Source organism: Saccopteryx bilineata, chromosome X (assembly GCF_036850765.1).
Source record: "Saccopteryx bilineata isolate mSacBil1 chromosome X, mSacBil1_pri_phased_curated, whole genome shotgun sequence".
Classification (NCBI taxonomy): domain Eukaryota; kingdom Metazoa; phylum Chordata; class Mammalia; order Chiroptera; family Emballonuridae; genus Saccopteryx; species Saccopteryx bilineata.
Genome location: NC_089502.1, coordinates 107,418,051 through 107,433,537, shown reverse-complemented (window position 1 = coordinate 107,433,537; position 15,487 = coordinate 107,418,051). Strand labels below are relative to the sequence as shown.

The 15,487-nt window shown below is 39.8% G+C and overlaps 1 protein-coding gene across 1 annotated transcript in view; it reads left to right on the top strand.

Moving 5' to 3' along the window:
• The window catches only part of BRCC3 (BRCA1/BRCA2-containing complex subunit 3), a 70,750-nt gene that overhangs the window by 35,240 nt on the left and 20,023 nt on the right, over positions 1-15,487 (top strand). The window contains exon 6 of the mRNA XM_066249547.1: positions 14,721-14,809. Within this exon, the coding sequence (XP_066105644.1) occupies positions 14,721-14,809 (89 nt within the window). The remainder of the gene's footprint in view (positions 1-14,720; positions 14,810-15,487) is intronic.

Genomic DNA, 15,487 nt, shown 5'->3' with positions numbered 1-15,487 from the left:
TAAGGACTATATGATTCCACACATAGGTAGGATACAAAATTGATACTCATGTACATAGATAAGAGTCCAGTGCTTACTAGTGGGAAGAGGTTGTGAGGAGAGGGAATGGGGTTAGGAGAAAGGTGTAAAGAGGAAAGAATATAAGTTGACTGAGGATGATTGACTTTGGGTGATGAATATACAACATAATCGACTGTCCAAATGATATGGAGATGTTTGCCCAAAATCTGTGTACTCTTGTTGAACAATGTCACTCTGTGAAATTTAATTTTGTAAATAAAAAAAGAAGTGCTATGTCTTCTTGGTACAGTGTCCCCTTTATCATTATGAAATGTCCATCTTTGTTTGTGGTTACTTTTGTTGTCTTGAAGTCAGCATTGTCAGATATGAGCAGGGGTCGGGAACCTTTTTGGCTGAGAGAGCCATGAACGCCACATATTTTAAAATGTAATTTCATGAGAACCATACAATGACCCATGTACATTATGCATTATCCAATAAAAATTTGGTGTTGTCCCAGAGGACAGCTGTGATTGGCTCCAGCCACCCGCAACCATGAACATGACCGGTAGGAAATGAATGAATTGTAATACATGAGAAAATTTTATATTTTTAACGTTATTTTTTTATTAAAGATTTGTCTGCTAGCCAGATGCAGCCATCAAAAGAGCCACATCTGGCTCGCAAGCCATAGGTTCCCGACCCCTGGATATGAGTATGTGTATGGCTACACCTTCTTTTTGTTTGTTTTGTTATTATTTCCTTGGAGAATTGTTTTCCAACCTTTCACTTTGAGTCTACTTTTGTCCTTGCAGCTTAGACTTGTTTTTTGAAGGAAGCATATGTTTGGGTTTTGCTTTTTGATCCAGTCTGCTACTCTTTACATCTTTATTGATGAGTTCAGTCCTTTTACATTTAGGGTAACTATTGACATTTGAGAATTTTATATAGCCATTTTATGTTTTGTTTTCTAGTAGCTCTGTGTTTTGTTTGGTTCTTCTCTTTTTTGTTTTATTCAGTTGTTTTTGTTTGGTGGTATTTCATAGTATTTCCCCTGTTTTTTTTTTTGTTTTTTTTTGGTTTATTTTATTTTATTTTATTTTTTTTTTTAGCTGTGTGCTTCAGTAGTGGGTTTTTAGTGGGTAGTTACCATTAGGTTAACAAATAAATGTTTGGCCTGACCTGTGGTGGTGCAGTGGATAAAGTGTCGACCTGGAATGCTGAGGTTGCCAGTTCAAAACCCTGGGCTTGCCCAGTCAAGGCACATATGGGAGTTGATGCTTCCTGCTCCTCCCCCCTTCTCTCTCTCTCTCTCTCTCTCTCTCTCTCTCTTTCTCTTTCTCTCTTCTCTAAAAATGAATAAATAAAAATAATTAAAAAAAAGAAATAAATGTTTTTATGTATAAGAGTCCTTTGTTTTATGAGTGATTCTGCACTCCATCCTCCTTTGCTACTGCAGATCTTTATCTTCTCCTCTTTTATGTTATTGTTGTCACAGCTTATCCTTGTTTTTATTGTGTCCTTGCTGGAGCTTTTACTTATAGTTTTGATTTGTTTTTTCCTTTGTGTCTGCTCAAATAACCCCCTTGAGTATTTTCTGCAGTGGAGGTTTTCTGTTGATAAATCCCTCAGCTTCTGTATGTCTGCAAAAGTTTTTATTTCTCTTTAATATTTGAAGGATAACTTAGATGGATATAGTTTTCTTGGCTGGTAATTCCTCTATTTCAATACTTTGAATGTTTGGGTCCACTTTCTTCTGGCTTGTAGAGTTTCTGCTGAGAGGTCCAATGATGACCTAATGGGCTTTCCTTTATATGCTATGTTTTTCTTTTCTCTAGGCGCCTTGAGGATTCTTTCTTTCTCGTTGACTTGACTATTTTATTATGATGTGCTTTGGAGGAAGTCTCTTTGGGTTGAAGTAACTGGCATTCTGTTTGCTTCTTGGATTTTAGGGTCTAACTTTTCCATAGGCTTGGGAAATTCTCACCAATTATTTGTTTGAATAGGCTCTCCATTTCCTTCTTCTCTTTTTCTTCTGATGTGCATATTATTCTTATGTTACTTTTTCTGATGAAGTCAGACAATTCTTATAGAGCTCTCTCAGTTTTTTTTTATATTTGTAAGTGTTTCTCTTCTTCTCTTTGTAGCACCCCTAATTGACTGTCTTCGGTGTCAGTGATTCTCTCCTGTATCTGTTTGTTATGTTAGCAAAACTTGCTACCTCATTTTTCAATATATGTATTGAGTTCTTCATCTCTCTTTTTAGTTTGTTTGTTTTTTTGACACAGAGTTGGAGAGAGGGATAGATAGGGACATATAGACAGGAAGGGAGAGTTGAGAAGCATCAGTTCTTTGTTGTGGCACCTTAGGTGTTCACTGATTACTTTCTCATATGTGCCTTGACTAGGGGGCTACAGCAGAATGAGTGACCCCTTTCTCAAGCCAGGAACCTTTAGCTCAACCCAGCAACCTTGGGCTTCAAGCCAGTGACCTTTGGGTTCAAGCTAGTGAACATGGGGTCACGTTTGTGATCCCACACTCAATCCAGCGACCCTATGCTCAAGCTGTAGAGCCTATGCTCAAGCTTGATGATCCCATGCTAAAGCCCGTGACCTCAGCTTTTTGAACCTGGGTCCTGCACATCCTGGTCCGATGCTCTGTCTATTGCACTACCACCTGGCCAGGCTCTTTATTTTCAATCTCCTTGGTGAGATATTCATTTTTTTCATTAATTTGTTTTCTGAGATCATTCAGTTACCTATTGGTGTTTTCCTGCATCTCACTGTGTCTTTTCATAACTTCAATTTTGAATTCTGTATAATTGATCTCCAAGGTCTCCATGTGGTTGAGATTTATTTCTGGAGATATTTCATTTTCTTTCTGAATGACATCTCTCTCTTGTATAGCCATGGTATTTGATTTTTTTGTCCTTGATGGAATTGGAATGTGGTATTGTTAAGAACTCTTAACAGAAGACAACTGAATGAATGAAACTTAAAAATTAAAAGAAAACACGAGAAATATAAAAAATTTAAAAATAATGACAAGATAAAAGAAAAACCATGGAAAACAAAGAGTAAAAATCAAAAAGAAAAAATATAAAATGAACAGAATACACACAATAAGTAAGAATAAAAATAAAGAATTTAAAATGAAATTCAAAAGAGTAAAAAAATGAAACAATAAAAAAACAGGGAAAGAAATTTTCAGTTTTAAAAGTTACTGTTTTTTTCTGGTAGGTGTCACTGTTTTTCAAGTTTTAGCTCTGTGAAATTCTTGCGCTGTCCTGAGATGTTGCTGTTGCAGTGATGTAGGCAGGGCTGCAATCCTATTGGCGGGTGGGGTATGTTGAGAGGTTTTTATGGCTTTATTGCTTTATGGCTTTAGCAATGGTTATCTCAGGCCTCTGGGTGCTTCTCCCCTCGTCTCAGCAGACCAAGGGACCAGACATGGAGCACCTCCGTTCTGCACGGGACGGAGTGGCTTTGGAGCCTTAGCTGTCGGTTCTATCACTGCAAGTCTCCATACCTGTAAGGTGATGGTGGCAGGATCTGGGGGGTATGAGGAGCTGCACTTTGGTTTTCTCTGTCTTTGCACCAAGTGCAGGCTGCTGCTCAACTGTGAGAACCCTGGCCATGACTCCTGTTCTGCTACTGCTTTGGTTTAGTATCTCTGCCTTTGCCCCTCATTCGCACCACTCCTACCAGCAGGAGGAGGCCTAGTCACTTCAGGCTTCCCTCTCCATATCCCCGCAGAGAGAAAAAAGGTAGTCACTCTGGGCTTCTCTCTGAAGCCGATCGTGAGTGTGTTTTATCTTCCGCCCCCCTTTTCAACCCTTCCCACCTTTAGTCGATTGGGTTGCAGATCTTCCAGGCATACCTGCAACCCAGCTTGGTTCCTTCCCTTCATTATAGCTGTTCAATTTGTTGAAATTTCAAAGGGAGACATATTGAGTATCCCTCATGCTGCCATTACTATAACAAATTTAAACAGAATATACACTTATAAAAGGCTCAGGATTAAGAAATAAACACAATAGTATATCTTTAAAGACAAGCTCAAACCTAAGGACTTGGACAAAAAATAACAGGCTAGGCTAAAATATATGGAGAAAATAAGTTATGTCATTGGCAAAAGGGTGAAAGAAGAAAGGTCATTCTGTAATAAAAGGCAGAGTAAATAATGAAACTAACGATGTCAAATTATAGTCTCCATCATAGCAATAAAATATACAAAAGACAAAGTTTTCCATGTAAGGAATAGGAAGGAAAATATTCATTTCTTTAATAATAGAAAGTGAGTGTTTTGGCTTTGAGTTAGGGTTTTCTTTTTTTTTTTTTTTTTAATAAATTTTTATTAATGGTAATGGGATGACATTAATAAATCAGGGTACATATATTCAAAGAAAACATGTCTAGGTTATTTTGTCATCAAATTATGTTGCAAACCCCTCGCCCAAAGTCAGATTGTCCTCCGTCACCCTCTATCTAGTTCTCTGTGCCCCTCCCCCTCCCCCTAACTCTCTCCCTCCCTCCCTCCCATGTCCTCCCTCACCCCCCACCCTTGGTAACCACCACACTCTTGTCCATGTCTCTTAGTCTCATTTTTATGTTCCACCAATGTATGGAATCATGTAGTTCTTGTTTTTTTCTGATTTACTTATTTCACTCCTTATAATGTTATCAAGATCCCACCATTTTGCTGTAAATGATGTGATGTCATCATTTCTTATGGCTGAGTAGTATTCCATAGTGTATATGTGCCACATCTTCTTTATCCAGTCTTCTATTGAAGGGCTTTTTGGTTGTTTCCATGTCTTGGCCACTGTGAACAGTGCTGCAATGAACATGGGGCTACATGTGTCTTCACGTATCAATGTTTCTGAGGTTTTGGGGTATATACCCAGTAGAGGGATTGCTGGGTCATAAGGTAGTTCTATTTTCAGTTTTTTGAGGAACCACCATACTTTCCTCCATAATGGTTGTACTACTTTACAGTCCCACCAACAGTGAATGAGGATTCCTTTTTCTCCACAGCCTCTCCAACATTTGCTATTACCCGTCTTGTTGATAATAGCTAATCTAACAGGAGTGAGGTGGTATCTCATTGTAGTTTTGATTTGCATTTCTCTAATAACTAATGAAGCTGAGCATCTTTTCATATATCTGTTGGCCATTTGTATCTCTTCCTGGGAGAAGTGTCTGTTCATGTCCTCTTCCCATTTTTTTATTGGATTGTTTGTTTGTTTGTTGTTGAGTTTTATGAGTTCTTTGTAAATTTTGGATATTAGGCCCTTATCTGAGCTGTCGTTTGAAAATATCAGTTCCCATATAGTTGGCTGTCTGTTTATTTTGATAGAGTTAGGGTTTTCAAAGGCAAGGGTGATATAGGTCAAGCACACACACTAAGAATTTAAATCTTAATTTTTAAAGAAAATCTTGCAGGAAAATGGTAAGAATAGCATAAAGAACCAGATTCAAAGCCCTGGCCGGTTGGCTCAGTGGTAGAGCGTCGGCCTGGCGTGCAGAAGTCCCGGGTTTGATTCCCGGCCAGGGCACACAGGAGAAGCGCCCATCTGCTTCTCCACCCCTCCCCCTCTCCTTCCTCTCTGTCTCTCTCTTCCCCTCCCGCAGCCGAGGCTCCATTGGAGCAAAGATGGCCCGGGCACTGGGGATGGCTCCTTGGTTTCTGCCCCAAGCGCTAGAGTGGCTCTGGTCGCAACAGAGTGATGCCCCGGAGGGGCAGAGCATCGCCCCCTGGTGGGCAGAGTGTCGCCCCCCTGGTGGGCATGCCGGGTGGATCCCAGTCGGGCACATGCGGGAGTCTGTCTGACTATCTCTCCCCGTTTCCAGCTTCAGAAAAATACAAAAAAAAAAAAAAAAAAAAAAAAAAAAAAGAACCAGATTCAACAACTGTTAACCTTTTACCAAATTTGCTTCATCATTTTTCTCTGTAGCCCCCCCAATACACACGCTATTTGAAAGTAATTTATTTCTCAAGAACAAAGATGTTCATGTCCATAACCACAGGGCAGTTATTAAAATCAGGATATGTGATACTAATATCCTTTTATATAATCTACCAAATTTATTCAAATGTTACCATTTATCTCAAATTTGTTCTTTATAACAGTTTTTCCTTTCCAGTCCAGGATGCAGTCTCAGATCATGCATGACATTTAGTATCCTGCCAGTTTATTCTCCATCTGGACTTTTTTCTTATTCTCAAAGCTCTGAACTCCCCACTTCCTCTTTCCCTTTCAGCACCCTTCCTACTTTGACAGAGGAAACAGGAATAATTACAAAAGTATTTTCTTCATTTCTCTTTACTCACCTACTTATTGCTGTGCTCATATTCTTCTTTTCCCTCTTGCTATAGTAGAGAATGTATCCTTTCTCTTAGCTAACACCCATCCATCCACTCCTGCATTCAGTTTTTGCCTCCCATTTTCTCAAGAACCTTAAACTCTTCATTGTGCTTCTCTCTCCTAAGTCTATATGCCTTTCTATTGTACTGGATTCTACCCATCATTTATTTATTCCTTCAACAGATCAGCTTGAGTGTCTACTATGTGTCTGGACCTCTTCAAGGTGCTAGGGAAAAAGCAGTGAAGGAGAGAAATAAGGTCTCTACCTTCATGCAGCTTTCAAACATGCTCATATCTCACATGTTGAAGACAACATAACAAAAAATGTTTTCCAGTTCCACTTCCCCTTCAGGAAAATATTGTCTTTCCCTTCACCTTCATAGCCAGACTCTAGACTTTCTCACCATCCACCCACACTTCTCACCCCACTCTAGCCTGGGTTCTAGCCCATCACTCTTTTTGAAGTGGATCTTGCTAAAAATGATCTGTGGCATCCATATTGAAAATCTAATGAACATTTTAAGTTTCCATCTTATGTAGCATTTGACACTACAACTATCTACTTCTTGAAACACTTCCCAAGTAATTATAAAGAGTGTGTGGCTCTTATGAAAAGAAACTAAGCTGAGGCTCAGAGTTGAAGTATGTTGTCCAAAAGCAGACAGCTAAGTAAGTGGCAGAATCAGTATCTGAACTGAGGTTTTTGTGAATTAGTGGACTGGGCATTTTATAGCATCTTGCTTTGATCCAAGATAGAAGTGATGGTGGCTTTGTTGGATCATGGTAGTAGTTGAAGAGGAAATGCTACTTATGAAAACAGGAAATAGAGGAAGCATTGGCTAGGTGATAGGGAAAGAGTTGAGTTATATCATGCGCACACAATTAACTTATTTAAATTTACCTATACGTGGTTTGCAAAAGAAAAAGGGAAGTGATTCAAACAGTGCAGACTATTTTGTTAATTCATGAGACTTGGTACTATTTTAAAGTTACTCTTATATTCATTCTGTTGTCATTGTAAGTGCATATTAAAAGGAAAAATGTGCCTGTAGCTATCTATGTTCCTAATTTTAAGACCTTCTCAGTTCTTTCATATGGAATGAGGTAATTGGTACTGCTGTAAGTCCTGATACAATGAGTTAGTTTATTACCCAAGTTGGTGGGTCAAATCAGCCTCCCATGACAAATAAAGGTTGCAACTTTAATTAAGCAGTTTTCTACAACCAGTCATTTTAACAAATTACTTTTTTTCCAAACAAGCATTTTGTTCTAAAGGTTAACAAGTTGATACTCATTAGAATCATTATAAATAATTTTTTGATATTAAGGGTATAATACATTTGTAATAGATTTCTTAGCAAACAGATTATATGGAAACTCTTAAGATAAGGTATAGAATAAGTGAGGGCTAAACTAAAATTGTGCTGTAAAATAATGGCTATCTCAGGGCTTGCATTTTTAAAGCACTTGTGTATATTGCCTCCCATTCTTTTAAAATTCTTTATTATTAACTGTGACCTGTGGTTTCTGTTTTAGGAAAATTTTTAAGCCATAGTAAATGAAAAAAATAATTGTGTTTGTACTATTCTACTTTCACACCAGGAAATGGGAGGTGTGATTCTGTTGTCTCTTTAGATTCTTTAATTGATCTGCACTTCTCATAAATGTGAAGATTTCCTCTCAGAATGTGCCTCTAGTGTTTACAAACAAGTATTTTTTATACAATGTGACCCCTAAGTGTACGTAGACTACTTTACATGGTATTCAACTGATGAAATAATAATGTGTTCTAATGCTGAGAGACTGCACAGCACATTTGCAGAACATTTTCTTGGATGGCACTAATTTAGACTAAACTACATCTTATATATTTGTTGGAATCCATGGGAGTCCGAAAGACCAGAGTAACAGGCTTTATTGAAAGGAGAAAGGAACCCTGCCAGCCACTTCTCCCGGGGAGAAGAGCACTGGTTACAGACTAGGGGCGAGTTATATAGTGTTTGGGAGAGCCTGAGGGGATACTGAGTCAAAAGTCCTGGTATATCCAGAATGCTCCTCCTTCGGGGGCTTCGAGCATATGGGTGTTGAATCAAAAGTCCTGGTGTGTCCGGAGCCCCTCCTCGGTACAGCTTGTCAGCTTTTTGGAATTCCTCTGTCTCAGGGCGATAGTCCAGTAAGGGCAAGGTCTGACAGATAAGCGGAACATCAAGAGGGCAGTTTGGAACACACATATCTATCAATATTTTGAATTTAGAAGGTCATTTAGAAGTAATTAAGTTATCTCAGGAAAATAATGTAAAGTAGGGTAAGGGGCATAGGAAGTGCCTGTGGAATGGAGGTGAAGTTTGCATTTTAAATAATATGATTACGTCTCACAAGGAAGGTGACAGTTGAGCAAATAGGAAGGAAATGAGGGAATTGGCCATGCAAATACCTGGGGGAAAAGTATTTCAGGCAGGGCAGATAGGAATAGCAAGTGCAAAGGCCCTGAGGAGAAATGCACCTGGGGTGTATGAAGAAAAGCAAGGAGCTTTTCTTTAAACATTTTTCTAATGACACCAAGTTTGGTTTCATATGTGCAATTTTAACATTAAAAGTACATAATATAGGCCCTGGCCGGTTGGCTCAGCAGTAGAGTGTCGGCCTGGCATGCAGGGGACCCGGGTTCGATTCCTGGCCAGGGCACATAGGAGAAGCGCCCATTTGCTTCTCCACCCCCCCCCTCCTTCCTCTCTGTCTCTCTCTTCCCCTCCCGCAGCCAAGGCTCCATTGGAGCAAAGATGGCCCGGGCGCTGGGGATGGCTCCTTGGCCTCTGCCCCAGGCACTAGAGTGGCTCTGGTCGCGGCAGAGCGACGCCCCGGAGAGGCAGAGCATCGCCCCCTGGTGGGCAGAGCGTAGCCCCTGGTGGGCGTGCCAGGTGGATCCCGGTCGGGCGCATGCGAGAGTCTGTCTGACTGTCTCTCCCCGTTTCCAGCTTCAGAAAAATACAAAAAAAAAAAAGTACATAATATTTTTTATTTATTTAAAAACCTATCTCAACCCTTCTCTCTTGTGCAGAGAGAAGGAGATGGGGAATAGGTGAATAAGGCTGGTGAGGTACAAACCTTTGATTCTAGGAAACTCGGGTAAGTCAGTGGCTTTGGGAGCCCTGAATGGAAAGGGAAGTATTTTCCCACTGTGTGTATTTCTCGCGGGCCAGGTGCAAGCTAGGATTAAAGCTAATGGCCCACCAGTTCTCAGCTTCACTGTTTCATTACCATCTGTCTGAGTCAAATGCAAACCTGCACGGGCCAGGCGGCTGTGATGGTGGCCGTGGCTACTGGCTTTACAATAATAAAAAATGTACTCAAGTTCATTTTGGTTGAACACCTGGATGGATGGAGTCGCTGCTACTTGAGACGGGGCAACATTGGGAGGTATTAGATTTTGTGGGGGAAATCAAGTGTTTGGTTTTGGACATGTTGCGTTTCAAATGCCTGTTAAGCAGCTGATACTCACATAGATTGGCTTTGTCCATGAGCTATCTGTGATCAGTGTGACAAGGAGCTTAATACCAAACACAAATCACTGTGTCATTTTTTATCCCTCAAGACTTTATCATTCTTTTTCTTCTGTTTTTATTGTCTTTAGCTTTGCAAAAACTTTTTATTTTGATATAGTCCCATTTGTTTATCCTTTTTTACTTCACTTGCCCGTGGAGATAAATCGGCAAATATATTGCTGCGAGAGATGTTGGAGAGCTTACAGCCTATGTTTTCTTCCAAGATGCTTATGGTTTCACAGCTTACATTTAAGTCTTTTATCCATTTTGAGTTTATTTTTGTGAATGGTGTAAGTTGGTGGTCTAGTTTCATTTTTTTGCAGGTAGATGTCCAGTTTTCCCAACACCATTTATTAAAGAGGCTGTCTTTACTCCATTGTATGCTCTTACCTACTTTGTCAAGTATCAGTTGTCCATAAAGCTGTGTGTTTATTTCTGGGTTCTCTGTTCTATTCCATTTATCTAAATGCCTGTTCTTATGCCAGTACCAGGCTGTTTTGAGTACAGTGGCCTTGTAGTATAACTTGATATTGGGAAGTGTGATACCTCCCGCTTTATTCTTCCTTTTCAAGATTGCTGAGGCTATTCGTGTTCTCTTTTGGTTCCATATAAATTTTTGGAATATGTGTTCTATATCTTTGAAGTATGTCATTGGTATTTTAATTGGTATTGCATTGAATTTATAAATCGCTTTGTGTAATATAGACATTTTTTTTTGTATTTTTCTGAAGTTGGAAATGGGGAGGCAGTCAGACAGACTCCCGCATGCGCCTGACCAGGATCCACCCAGCACGCCCACCAGGGGGTGATGCTCTGCCCATCTGGGGCGTCGCTCAGTTGCAACCAGAGCCATTCTAGCACCTGAGGCAGAGGCCATGGAGCCATCCTCAGTGCCTGGGCCAACTTTGCTTTAATGGAGCCTTGGTTGCGGGAGGGGAAAAGAGAGACAGAGAGGAAGGAGAGGGGGAGAGGTGTAGAAGCAGATGGGCACTTCTCCTGTGTGCCCTGGCCAGGAATTGAACCTGGGACTCCTGCACGCCAGGCCAACACTCTACCACTGAGCCAACCAGCCAGGGCTAATATAGACATTTTAATGATGTTTATTCTTCCTAACCATGAGCACAGTATATGCTTCCACTTGTTTGTATCTTCTTTGATTTCTTTTATCAATGTTTTATAATTTTCCAAGTACAAGTCTTTAATCTCCTTGGTAAAATTTACTCCTAGGTACTTTATTTTTTTGGTTGCAGTAGTGAAGGGGATTGTTTCCTTAATTTCTCTTTCAGACAGTTCATTGTTGGTGTACAAAAATGCCTCTGATTTCTGAGTATTAATTTTATATCCTGCCACCTTGCTGAATTCATTTATCAGGTCCAGTAGTTTTTTGAGTGAGGCTTTAGGGTTTTCTATATACAGTATCATATCATCTGCAAATAATTATAGTTTTACTTCTTTTCCAATTTGGATGCCTTTTATTTCTTCTTGTCTGATTGCTATGGCTAGGACTTCCAGGACTATGTTGAATAAGAATGGTGAAAGGGGGCACCTCTGCCTTGTTCCTGTTCTTAAGGGGATTGCTTTTAAATTTTGTACATTGAGTAGTATGTTTGTTGTGGGTTTGTCATAGATGGCCTTTATCATGTTGAGGTATGTTCCCTGTATTCCCACTTTGCTGAGAGTTTTGATTATGAATGGGTGCTGGATTTTACCAAATACTTTTTCTGCATCTATTGAAACTACACAGTGGGAGAACATATTCAACAATAAGTCTGATAAGGGTTTAATAACCAAAATTTATAAAGAACTTGTAAAACTCAACACCAGGAAGACAAAGAATACAATAAAAAAAATGGGCAAAAAGAAATGAATAGACACTTCTCCAAAGAGGACATACAGATGGCCAATAGGCATATGAAAAAATGCTCAACATCACTAATCATTAGAGAAATGCAAATTGAAACAACAATGAGATATCACTTCACACCAGTCAGAATGGCGCTCATCAACAAAACAACACAGAATAAGTGCTGGCGAGGATGTGGAGAAAAGAGAACCCTCCTGCACTGCTGGTGGGAATGCAGACTGGTGCAGCCACTGTGGAAAACAGTATGGAGATTCCTCAAAAAATTAAAAATCAAACTGCCTTTTGACCCAGCTATCTGACTTTTAGGAATATACCCTAAGAACACCATAGCACTGTTCCAAAAGGAGAAATGCACCCCCATGTTTATGGCAGCATTGTTCACAATAGTGAAGATCTTGAAACAGCCCAATGTCTGTCAGTGGACGAGTGGATTAAAAAGCTTTGGTACATATATACTATGGAATACTATTCAGCCATAAGAAATGATGACATCGGATCATTTACAATAACATGGATGGACCTTGATAACATTATACGGAGTGAAATAAGTAAATCAGAAAAAACTAAGAACTACAGTGTGTCCGTAAAGTTATGGTGCACTTTTGACCAGTCACAGGAAAGCAACAAAAGACGATAGAAATGTGAAATCTGCACCAAATAAAAGGAAAACCCTCCCAGTTTCTGTACGATGATGTGGCAGCATGTGTATATGCGCAGATGATGACATAACACCGTGTATACAGTGGAGCAGCCCTGGGTCATGCCAGTCGAGATGTGGATGGTACAGAGGAAAGTTCAGTGTGTTCTGTGGCTCACTAAATTCTAATCCGTGACCAAAGTGCAATGTGAATATCGGCGCGTTTATAACGAAGCGCCACCACATAGGAATAATATTACTCGGTGGGATAAGCAGTTGAAGGAAACTGGCAGTTTGGTGGAGAAACCCCGTTCTGGTAGGCCATCAGTCAGTGACGATTCTAGAGGCTATACGGGATAGCTACCTAAGGAGCCCTAAAAAATCTGTGTGTGAGCCCACATGGAACTGTACTGAATAGGTATGAAACCAGGAGAGTTTTCCTTTTATTTGGTGCAGATTTCACATTTGTATCCTCTTTTGTTGCTTTCCTGTGACCGGTCAAAAGTGCACCATGACTTTACAGATATACTGTATATGATTCCATACATAGATGGGACATAAAAATGAGACTCAGAGACATGGACAAGAATGTGATGGTAACGGGGTGGGGGAGAGAGGTGGGGCACAAAGAAAACCTGATAGAAGGTGATGGAAGACAATTTCACTTTGGGTGAGGGGTATGCAACATAATCAGATGTCAAAATAATCTGGAGATGTTTTCTCTGAACATATGTTCCCTGATTTATCAATGTCACCCTATTAAAATTAATTAAAAACAAAGACTTTATCAGTGAAAGAAGAAATGCATTAATTTGCATTCCAGCTCAAGCTCTTCTCTCCTTGTGAACAGGTTACAGATAGTTCATGGACCTGCTACTCTGAGTGGAACTAAATTCAGACAATCAAGTCAAAGTGTCAGACAATCGGATATACAATTCTGGAGTTTGGGGTAGAGTTTATTGGGTATGACTTGGGAATGGCTAGTGTAGAGGTGAGGTATGAAGCCATGGAACTAGATGCAATCCTCCAGGGAATGAGTGTAGCTAGAGAAGCGAAAAGGACTGAAGACCTAGCCCTCGGTATGCCAGTATTTCAGGAATGGAAAGGTGGAAGGATCTAGCTAAAGAGACCAGAAGAGATCAGCCAGGAAGTTAAGAGGACAAATGGGAAGAGTGGGAGTGTGAGGTCAAGTGAAGACAGTTTCAAGGAGGGAGCAATCAGGTAAATTTCGGACGAAGAATAGATCATCAGTGATCTGGCCAAAAGCAGTTTGGGTGGGATGGGATGGACACTAAATCCTTTTCTGACTCGGATAACAATTGTTCAGCAATGGTTGTGGATGCAATGGAATGGGAAGAATGCTTATGAAGTACTTTGATGTGCTAGGCATTGTGCTAAAAAATCTTGCAATTTTTAAAATATTCAAAAAACTCTGTGATAGTAGGGATGATGTTTATCCTTATTTAACTGGTGAGGAAATAGTTTCAGAGGTATTAAAAAGTTTACCAAGGTCATATAGCAGTATGGAGACTGTTTGTACTATATGATTTATTTTCAGCAACAGTTTCAGCCAGTATTTCCTTCATATTCATTGCTGGGTACTGTTTGGTCTCACTTTAATTAGGAAGACATTGGAGAGAAGTCCCAATTCAGATCTAAAGGTGTAAGTGCAAAGGATGTTTAAGAATATACTGCCAAACAAAATGGGCTCAAGCCACTGTAGCAAACCATGCACTGCAGTGCTTGTTATAATACCAGATCTTTTGTATCCTTCATATAAACCAGGGGTCCCCAAACCGGCCCCCTGAGGCCATTTATCCAGCCCCCGCCGCACTTCTGGAAGGGGCACCTCTTTCATTGGTGGTCAGTGAGAGGAGCATAGTTCCCATTGAAATACTGGTCAGTTTGTTGATTTAAATTTACTTGTTCTTTATTTTACATATTGTATTTGTTCCTGTTTTGTTTTTTTACTTTAAAATAAGGTATGTGCAATGTTCATAGGGATTTGGTCATAGTTTTTTTTTTATAGTCCAGCCCTTCAATGGTCTGAGGGACAGTGAACTGGCCCCCTGTGTAAAAAGTTTGGGGACCCCTGATATAAACCATGGTCTGAAGACTTCAGATTTTTAAATGTTGCCTCTGTTCAGTCTTTGGTAATCTTTTAACTAATCCTTTCAAATGATGTTATTTGGTACCTGTTTATGATTTCCTTTTAAAAAAATTGCATAACCATATAGTGAGATTTTGTTTCTACTCCTTGGGATGTTGAATTTAATTCTATTGCAATCACTTCTTTATTTTTATTTACAGATGTTCGCACACAAGCCATGTACCAGATGATGGATCAAGGCTTTGTAGGACTTATTTTTTCCTGTTTCATAGAAGATAAAAACACAAAGGTATTGTGTGTGTGCATGCATACACATGTATGTATGTGTGTGTATGTTTATATACACACACATGCACACAGAATAAAGAAAAATATTTTTACAATTTTAATAGGGTGGCTAGGGAAGGTTTTCAGTGAGAAAGTTCATTGAATCAGGACCTGAAGAAAGTGAGGGAGCAAGTCTTGTGGATATCTTGGGGGAAGAGCATTCCAAGCAAGGAAATAGCCAGTACAAAGACCCTGAAGTGAGTGTGTCATGTTCAGGGGGCATCAAGGCAGTCTGTGTGACTGAGCAGAGTGAGGAACACCATGACCATATATTCCGGTTTGTCTCTGCCAGTTCCAGTTTTACCCCATTATCCCTGTCTCCTATTCAGTTAATTTACTGCTTGGAAGTGTCCTGGTTTGGACAATAACTCGTTTGGTCATCCTACAGTGAGGTCTGAAAGATAACTGGGCCAGATTCTGTAAGGCCTTGACTTTGCGCGTTGAGAAACCATTAGAGCAGCTATTTTCGACCTTTTTTCCATCTCATGGTATGCATAAACTAGTTACTGTGGCACACTAGAAATACATTTTTGCTGATCTGACAAAAAAATAGGAATAATTTTGATTCGTTCACACCAGATGGCTATTGTTTTGTTGGCTGTTGTCATTTCTTCATTTGACAATCTAAGAGGAAAGAGGT